This window comes from Solanum verrucosum, unplaced genomic scaffold (genome assembly GCF_900185275.1).
Source record: "Solanum verrucosum unplaced genomic scaffold, falcon-dt-bn FXZP01000180.1, whole genome shotgun sequence".
Lineage (NCBI taxonomy): Eukaryota > Viridiplantae > Streptophyta > Magnoliopsida > Solanales > Solanaceae > Solanum > Solanum verrucosum.
This window is the reverse complement of record NW_026020402.1, coordinates 895,867-906,428: the sequence shown is the minus strand read 5'-3', so window position 1 is coordinate 906,428 and position 10,562 is coordinate 895,867. Positions and strand designations below refer to the sequence as shown.

Genomic DNA, 10,562 nt, shown 5'->3' with positions numbered 1-10,562 from the left:
AAGTTCGAACACCGAATGAGAAATTAAAAAAATAAATCAGTTATTCAAATTTACTACACTAAAATTCCTCGTTGATCCATTATAACACCCTTCATTAATTTTTCCATTTTTTAAAGTCATCGATGCACCTAGGCTTTCATCTCCCGTGATGTCAAAAACTTTCAAATTATTATTTCTCCCAATTTTTTAAAAATAGTTACTAATAGAGAGGAACATAAAGTCGAAAACCTCCGAAGAAAAAACAAAAATCAAGACAATTAATATATTTCCCTTTTAAGATATACACAAGGGTTCAACACGAAATAACATACAAAGAATTTCACTGAGTTAAATATTCCACTACAACTACAAATTAAAGTTCATAGTTTATTTAATTATCATCTAGAAGATGAGTGCACCTTTACAATTAATGTTAAGATTGGATGTAAAATGTGATTTAGACACTTAATTAACTCTTTGTGATTAATTATAATAAAAACAAAAAGATAGCAAATGTTACATCCTAATTATTAAGATAAAGATAATCACTAGTCACCCCACTACTAGCTGTCCCTTAAAAAAGTCCGTCTTCCATGTGATTAATTATTGCACCAAAAGGGCCCCTAACAACTTTGCTTATCATCCGTACTTTTAAACAATCCACCCAGCGTTTTAAAATAATATTTTAATTTATGTGATATCGTTTAACTTAACAAGAAGTTAAAGACATAAAAGAAAGAATTTGGGTTGTTCCTTTCTTGATCAGAAATCAAGAGTTTGAGTTTTGGATATGAAAAAAATCATTGACAGAGAGTGTTTCCCCTTGAATGAAGCCCTACGCGGCATAAATTTGGAATAATTGAGCTTCAACGCAGGTATCAAACAACGAATGAGGAAAAAAATAAATAAATTAGTGGTCGATCTAAAGTAAATCTTAAACCACAAATATGACATTCTTTTTCGAAATGAATTTTTAAAAAAAGTATTGCAACATAAATAGGAACAATAAAGTAGTATAAAAGAGTTTAATACTAATAGAAAACTAATAGTGATAATTAATTGGGCAGCATATCTTATAATGGGCGTTTAGTGCATAAAGAGACAAATTGATATGGTTCAGCATTAAAAAAGAATCAAGTTGGGCAGTTGGAATATAATCTCACTACTAATATTTTCTTCAAGCATTTAATTAATTTGGATTTGAAACCTGTACCATTATTAATTATTTGGTTGAGTGGTTATGAAGCTCTGGCATTACGGAAGCATTAACATTATTAGTTAGTTAAATATACTCAGAAAAGTTTCCATTTGCTTCTCCAAAATTATGACGTTTTTCCCACTTAATTAAATAAATAGTCTGTTTAAACAACATAAATCTTCATTAAGATTTATTTCTTAGATTTCATAAGCAATCAAATTATGTCATATATATAAGTGAATTCGAGGTATAAATCTCTAGTTTTTTTTTAATTAATATTGAACCAATTAACAATTCTAATTTATTTTTATATATATATAAAATGGTAATTATATTTTGTATAATTATATGCTACATAATCACTACTTTTGATGACAAGTAAATCTGCAATTGCTATCTGTTATATGCACATAGCACAAATTCTATGTGACGAGCTCGATTCAAATGTCAGAATTTTGAACTTAATCATTTATAATGAAGTCCCCTAATCAAACCATTTGAGCTACATTATTTACCACTTTTAGAAATAAATACTATGGGATGAAAGAAAAATAGGGATTTCAATGTGGGAGACTTCAAACTTTTTGAAAGAATAAATCAAACAACCAAGAAAAACATTATTACTACTTAATAACTCAAGAAGTAATTATTAAAATGTATGTTGATTAATAGTAGTTGTAGATAAGCATATTGTATAAAGTGAGTTGTTACTGATAGTTAGTTAGTCGACTAAATTAGTTAGTGTTAATTTAGTTATTTCAGTTGTCATTTAGTTGTTACAAAGTAGTTAGTCGATTAGAGAAAATGCTACTTTCGTTCATGTATAAATAGTGCTCAGTTGAGCTAAATGTATATATAGAATCATTCCACAAAATATCTTCTTCTTCAAGCTTTCTATTTTCTCTAATGGCTTCATGAATTTGTGCATTCGATTGTACAAATTATGACATGGTATCAGAGCTTTGAGCACTAATTCACTTCCCCAAACTCGATCCTTCCATATCTGAGAATTTGAAGTTGACATGGGAGACGTTGAAGAACAAATCGATCACAAACACCCGCTTTTTCTACAGCCATCAAACACTCGTGGTTCAATGCTTATCCCTATCCAGCTAACTGGAACTGAGAACTACAGCCTTTGGAGAAGATCGATGAGGATTGGTCTCCTTGGAAAAGGCAAATAGGGATTTGTCAATGGAACCTGCAGTAGGGATAAGTTTTAGGATACTTTGGCTGATGTGTGGGAGAAATGTGATGCAATAGTGCACTCATGGATCATGAATTCTGTCTCGAAGCATTTGTTAAGTGGAATTGTATACGGATCAAGCGCCAATGTTGTTTGGGAGGATCTGAAGGAACGATTCAACAAAATCAATCGAGTAAGAGTTTTACAATTGCATCGAGAAATCACCAATCATACGCAAGGTACGAGCGTTGTTACTACTTATTACTCAAAACTCAAAGAGCTCTCGGATGAATATAACACTATAATTTCAACTCCTAAATGCGATTGCCCTAAATCCAAAGAATATGATGATCATCTACAAGACCAGAGGTTGCTTCAATTTTTGAATGGCTTGAATGACTCTTATGATCAAACTCAAAGGCATATTCTTATGAAATCTGTAGTTCCCACTGTAAGTCAAGCATATGCTATGATTTTTGAGGATGAAAGTGAAAGGGCAATCAACTGTCATCAGGTTGCAACTGGTCAGGATAGGCTTCATGATCCTACTGTACTACAAGCTGGCACAGATCCAGGGTACAGAGGAAAAAGGCCTATTATGAGATGTGAACATTGTCATGTGAGAGGTCATACAAAGGAGCAATGCTGGAAGATAATTGGTTATCCTGATGATTTCAAACCTAGAGGCAGATACAACTCTGGAAGAGGAAGTGGAAATCAAAATGCTAGAGGAAACTTCAACCAATCACCTCCTCAGAATCAACTCTTTGTCAATGGTAAATATAACAACACTCAACCTTTTGCACATGTGAATAATGCATGTGGTGTGGGCACTCATGCTGGAACAAATATCCAGGATAGTCACTTCACTAGATGAAAGGCTTCAGGAGATGCAAAGGGCCAATACTTCACTGAAATACAGTATCAACAAATCATGCATATGTTGAGCAAGGATGTTGCAGATGGCCAGCAAGCAGCAAATTCGTTAGGTACTATCACATGTTTCTATTCATACATTCCACATAGTGAATGGATAGTCGACTCTAGTGCTACTCACCACATTACAGCTAGTTTAGAAAACCTCTGAGGAAGTAGGAAACTCCAACAATGACAAAATATACTTGCCTACAGGTGGTAAGGCTGATATCACACACATATGAGAGACCAATGTGTTTGATAAGTCAGTCATAAGGAATGTCCTGTTTGTACCTGATTTTAGATTTAACCTATTATCAGTCTCCAGGTTAACCAATGAATTATCATGTTCTGTTTACTTCTTCCCTGATTTCTATGTCTTTCAGGATCTATCCAGTGGCAAGGTGAGGGGGATTAGAAAAGAAAAATGTGGCTTGTACATCTTCAGATCAGGAGGTGAGAGACAAATGAAACAAATAAACAAGTATTCTACAAGAATAAATATGACATCAACAGTTGATACCACTTCTGGAAACTATCATCTATGGCATATGAGACTTGGACATCCATCTTTGTCAGTCATGAAAAGGATAGATATAGCAGTAATGAAGAGCAAATGTAATAGTCTAGTACATGAAAATTGTTCAGTTTGTCCAAGGGCTAAACAATCTAGGTTGAAGTTCTCAACTAGTGACTCATGCAGTGACTTTTCATTTTAACTTGTACATTTAGACCTTTGGAGACCTTATAAAACTACTACTCTTGATAAGAAATCATATTTCCTCACTATTGTTGATGATCATAACAGATTTACTTGGGTGTTCTTATTACAGTTCAAGTCAGATGTTGCAGTAGTATTACAAGATTTTTTGTCTATTATAAAAACTCAATTTGATGTTGCTGTCAAAGTCATAAGGTCAGACAATGACACTGAATTTTTTAATTCCAAATGTAATGAGTTGCTGAGTCAACATGGGATTGTGCACCAAAGTAGTTGTGTACACACACCACAACAAAATGACAGGGTTGAAAGAAAATACAGATACATCTTGGACACTGCTAGAGCTTTGAGGTTCCAAGCTGATATTCCCATCAGATACTACGGTCTATGTGTGAAGGCTGCAGTATACCTCATTAATAGACTTTCATCCACTGTGTTATAAGGCCATACTCCCTATGAAGTCCTGCACAAGATGAAAAATCACATTGATCATCTAAGAGTATTTGGTTGCCTCTGCTATGCTACAAACTTAGTCAAGTATGACAAGTTTGCAGAAAGAGCAATAGAGGCAGTTTTTATGAGATACTCTGAGACACAAAAGGGATATTTACTATTGGACCTCAACACTAACATTTTCTTTGTTAGCAGGGATGTTCAATTTAGAGAAACCATATTCCCTTTCAGGAACAAACCATATGCAGCTACACATGAGAATCACATGCTCATTGAACAAGATTTGGTGCAATTTTCTCCTCTAACACCTGTAGAGCTTATTGAGTCTTGTGGAGCTGTAATCCCAGAGACTTAAAATGTTGACACTATGACTAATGATCATGCACGTGTGGCTGATAACACACCAGATACTGATGATATGACTGTTGAGCATGTGTTTCTGGTTGATGATACACAGGACAATGCTATGATTGAAGCTCAAGCTCAGGTGATTGTTGATGCTCATCATGTTGAACAACCAACTGCATTATATATCAGAAAGTCTCGTAAACTTTTAAAGGAGCCAATATGAATGAAAGACTATGTTGTCCAGAAAAAAGGAAGCACTAGTTTGTACCCTATGGAAGATTATATCTCTTATGAGAAGACATCCCCTAAATACAAGTGCTACCTAACCAAAGTCTCTAAATTAGTGAAGCCACAGAGGTTTCAAGAGGCTGCAAAGGACCCTAGGTGGATAGAGGCTATGAAGCAAGAAGTGCTAGCCTTCGAAGAAAACAAAACATGGGAAATTGTATCACTTCCAGCAGGAAAGAACACAGTGGGATCTAAGTGGATTTACAAAATCAAATATAAAACAAGTGGTGATATGAAAAGATTTAAGGCAAGGTTGGTAGCAAAAGGTTACAGTCAAAGAGAAGGTTTAGATTACCATGACACTTTCTCTCTTGTAGCAAAAATGGTAACAGTGAGATTTGTTATAGCCTTAGCTGCTTCTAGAGGTTGGAGTATGTTTCAGATGGATGTTCATAATGCCTTCCTTCAAGGTGATCTTGAAGATGAGGTATATATGGAGATGCCGGAAGGATTTAGAAGGCAAGGAGAAACAAGAATGTGTAAACTGCTAAAGTCATTGTATGGATTGAAACAAGCCTCAAGACAGTGAAATATTAAACTAACTGAAGCATTGGTGAATGCAAATTTTTCACAAAACAATCATGATTATTCCTTATTCACTATAAAGGAACAGGCTGATATTGTCATTGTGCTTGTATATGTTGATGACTTACTGATCACTGGTAGTAACATCACTCTGATTGAGAAGGCCAAACAGATCCTAAATCACAAGTTCAAGATGAAGGACTTAGGAGAGCTGAAATATTTCCTTGGCAATGAAATCATGAGGTCTACAAGAGGTGTACTATTGAATCAAAGGAAGTATGTGTTGGAACTCATTTCTGAAATGGGACTGAGTGGATCAAAACCAACAATTACTCCTTTAGAAGTCAATCAAAAACTCACAACAATGGAGTTTGATGAGGCAACTAATAACACCGGAAATGAATTATTGTATGATGCCGATGCATATCAAAGGCTGATTGGGAAGTTTCTTTATGTGACTATAACAAGACCTGATATTAGTTTCTTAGTTCAGACCTTAAGTCAATTTATGCAAAAGCCAAAGAGATCTCACTAGGAGGCTGCATTGAGAACAATGAGGTATCTAAAGAATTCACCAGGACAGGGCATACTATTACAATTTGGAGTCACTCAACAACTCACTTGTTGGTGTGATTTTGATTGGGCTTCGTGTCCAAACACTAGAAGGTCTGTTACTGGTTTTGCTGTCAAGTTCGGAAACTCACTAATCTCCTGGAGATCTAAGAAACAACAAACAATGTCCAAGAGCTCAGCAGAAGCTGAGTATAGAAGTCTAGTTGCAGTTGTGGCCGAACTGACTTGGCTGAAAGGGTTGTTCAAGAATTGAGTGTGCAGATTAATACACCAATCACTATATTCAGTGATAGCAAATCAACAATCCAAATTGTTGAAAATCACATCTTCCATGAGAGGACGAAGCACATTGAGATTGATTGTCACTTTATTAGGGACAAGATCGAAGAAGGCACAGTCAAGGTTGTCTATGTGAACACTAAGGAACAACAAGCTGACTTACTAACTAAAATTCTCACTAGCATTCAACACACACACTTGCTTGGCAAGCTTGGAGTGTATAACATTCTTGACCCTCTAGCTTGAGGGGGAGTATTAAAATGTACGTTGATTAATAGTTGTTGTAGATAGGCATATTGTATAAAGTGAGTTGTTACTGATAGTTAGTTAGTCAACTAAATTAGTTAGTGTTAATTTAGTTATTCCAGCTGTCATATTAGTTGTTACAAAGTAGTTAGTCGGTTAGAGAAAATGCTACTTTCGTTCATATATAAATAGTGCTCAGTTGAGCTGAATGTATATACAGAATCATTCCACAAAATATCTTCTTCTTCAAGCTTTCTATTCTCTCTAATGGCTTCATGAATTTGTGCATTCGATTGTACAGATTATGACAGTAATATCAATAACCACTTTAGAGAGGTGCACTCAATGATTAAAAAAAGAAAGAGTAGTATATAATTTGAACTCCTAATCTTAATTAAAAAAAGTACATTAAATACACATATATAATATTATTATACATGATATATAGAGGAAAGCATAGATTCACATGAATACAAGCATCGTCCGAATAATATGCCACTGTCCATATATACTGAAAGTTACGGATTACCAAACTTGCGAGAAACAATATGATATATAATTATGGAGAATATAATTCGATCTCTACGTAACATTTTGGTGAAAAAGAAAAAAGACAGCGAACCTAATTGGGGAATAGAGAGAAACTAAAAATAATTATATTGGTTCTCCGCGAATTGAAGGGTCAATTCGAAAGAGGAGTAAACTAAAGCGGGGATGAGGAATCGCGACATCGTGTTATAAGTAATACGTGGTTCAAAATATGAATAAGTAAATAAATAAAAAAATCAATAGAAATTTGATTTTTGTATAAATTACCGTGTTGTTTTGTTTCCAAAAGAATATTTGTATTGATCCTATCTAGCTCGCAAGAGCGAATTTAGGGGGTCAAAAGAATGTTCACTCAAATCCCTTCAACAAAACTCATATTTTATATATAAGATAATTAATTTTTAAAATGTATATATAGAGATTTTAAATCTCTTGAACACAAAATAAAAGATAACTTCGTAATCTATGAGGTTTAAAATTTACCTTAAAGTTATAAATATAAAACTATATATATTATATTTTTATTTTTGAACCTTTGAGTGAAAATTTTATATTCGTCTTCTGTCTATCCCCTGCAGGTGCTAATGTGATGGGGAAAGGAATTAAAAAGTGAAAGAAAAAGAAGAAAAATGACAAAAACAAAGAAATGATTAGAGAGGGTGGAATCAGTAGAATTTGGGGTAAGTGGTGGGGAAGTAGTGTTGGTTGGAACTGAAGAAAAAAGAATATATACATCATCAAAAGTAGATTTTCCTATATTTTCATTCTACAGGAAAATTAGGTCATGGATGGAAAGTGGTGAATAAACTCTTCATGTGTCAACTCTTTCTTTTCCTTCATTTCTTTTACTCCCTCGATTTATTTTACTTGTCATTATTTGACTTGCACATTCATTAAGAAAATATTTATTACTATAGGTATTTAACCAAACTATTCCTATTACATGATGTTAAGTATTAGGTATTGAAAAATAAGTATTTAATGCTGATGGTAAAGTATGAAAAAATAATAATTGTTTTTTCTTGGTATGTCAAAGTGACTAATGAAAATCTATTTTATGAATAAGTGACCAGTAAAAGTGGACGAATAAAGTACTTTCTTAGTTTCAATTTATCTAATTTTAATTTAACATAAAAAATTTAAAAATAAAAAGAAATTTTAAATTAATATATTAAATTAAAAATATATAGAACAGTACATAACTTAATTAGTACTTGGGCAAGACGGATAGTTTATGATTTTCTGAAAAATTTATAGCAACTCTTCATGTGTCTACTTGTTGAAACTAAATTTATGTAGTCATTCATAAATTATGGTTTTCTAAAAAAGTTTCAATCGTTGAAATTACCATGACGGATTTAGTTTTCAATCAAATAGAGTAAGATAAGTTTGCTAAAATTAGTTATTTTTATTTTTTAATTTAGTAGCACTAATCTCCTTAATTTAACTTGAAGTTGTGTTACTTGTGCATAACACAACTTAGAAGTGATAAAATCAAATAAACGAAATCTTAAGCTGATTTGCCAATGTTCTTATTAATACTGTTAACAAATATGCCACATGAACCGTATTTTGTCCTTTTTCTTTAATTTGAGAAATTTTAGATAAAACTTGCATCCCACGAACTTTATTCTGCTGACGTTAAATACTTTTTAATACTCTCTCGTTTTGAATTTGTGTCAGTTTTCATACTAACATGAGGGAAAAAAAGTAATTTTTACTCTTCTGTCTTATTTTGTGTGATACCATTTGATTTGATATGTTGTTTAAGAATATGTGACACCATTCGATTTGATATGGTGTTTAAGAATATGTGACACCATTTGACTTGATATGATGTTTAAGGAAAAAAATGAAGATTTTTAAAACTACTGGTCTAGAACAATAATTTATTCAAATTAACTCTAAGGAAAACGAAAAATGTCATAATTTAACAATTTTTTCTTTCGGTCTATTTGAAAAAAAAAACTACATCTTCACATATATAATTGACATTTTTTAACTTTTAATTTTTTTATTTTACCCCCTTAATTACTTATTTTACTCTAATAATAGGAATGTCATAACATAATGTTTAAGAATACTTTTGATAGATAGATGAAGTATATACAAATCAGGGAACTGAAAATTTTTCGTTGGTATTTACAAATGAAGAGATTGGGAATGATTGAAATAAAATTCAATTTATATACTCAAGTACTCATGTATATGTACATACAACAACATCCCCTTTTTACTTTCTCTCTTTTCTCAATCGATGTTTGTATTGAAGTTCCAATTAAATTCAAACCACCCATTTGGTGGTGATGCTTTCAACAGATTTTTCTCCATATTCAAAGCTCAAATTTGAAATTTCTGATTAAGCATGAACCGAACTGACCATTACATCACAGCCCATGTCGGTAATGATCCCTTTTTATCAATATAAAGGTAATCCCACTACCATACGAACTGGTTTAGGAGGAGGAGGCTGCGGTGGCTTCTGCTCTTCTACCACCACTTTTTCCGGTATGGGCGGCTGACATGGACAAGGCATTGCTATGAATTTTGGAACTACATCACCTGGCATCAACACTGCAGGCATGCTTTGGCATTGGTTCTGCTTCTCACTCTGTAAAACACACAATTATAAGCAAATTAAGTTTAGCCATAAGCTTATAATTGACAGCTCGATACACTAAGCTTTTATTATATATGGAATTCGAGAAAAGAGTCAGATCACAAAGGTCTATGACAGAACAATTAATTATTCATGTTTATTTTATTTTTGTAATGGAAAAATCACTTAATTATGCATATATCATTTAAAAGATCACTCAACCTGCCTAATACTTATTATATCCTCTAAATTATCAACCTTAATCTTCTTTTATTAATATTATGATATTTTTTTTAGAATTATTCCATAAAGAATAAAAAAAATAAAAAAAAAATGTTTTTTCCCCTCTTTTTCATCGAAAAATGCAGGAGATCTTACCGTGTTTGTGTGTTTGGGTTTCAAGGATGAAGGATCGTCGTCTCCGGCTTCGATATCAGCGAGAGATCGACGTCGTAGGGTACGTATTTTGTCCCAATGATAACAGCAAGAAAAAACACCACTCAAGCTGAAAACGACAAGAAGTAGAAGCGCAGTCCCCAGAGGAAATCCTAGAGATGGACGAGACGACGAATCCACAATTTGGGGTGGTGCATAATATTGAGGACTCTCCATCACTTATTTTGCACCAACAACTTAATGAAGTATTAATCACTCTTCCTCCCAACATCCAACGTTGCACAAAAACAAGAATAGTAGATTGAAT

General features: G+C 33.1%; 1 protein-coding gene across 1 annotated transcript; it reads right to left on the bottom strand.

The window, feature by feature from the left end:
- Positions 1–9,327: 9,327 nt before the first annotated feature.
- On the bottom strand, positions 9,328–10,562 carry LOC125840215 (uncharacterized protein At5g65660-like). The gene is made up of 2 exons (XM_049519178.1): positions 10,238–10,562; positions 9,328–9,871 (listed from the first exon to the last, which is right to left on the bottom strand). Exons 1-2 carry the CDS (start codon positions 10,469–10,471, stop codon positions 9,680–9,682), a joined length of 426 nt encoding a protein of 141 aa, XP_049375135.1. The 5' UTR covers positions 10,472–10,562; the 3' UTR covers positions 9,328–9,679.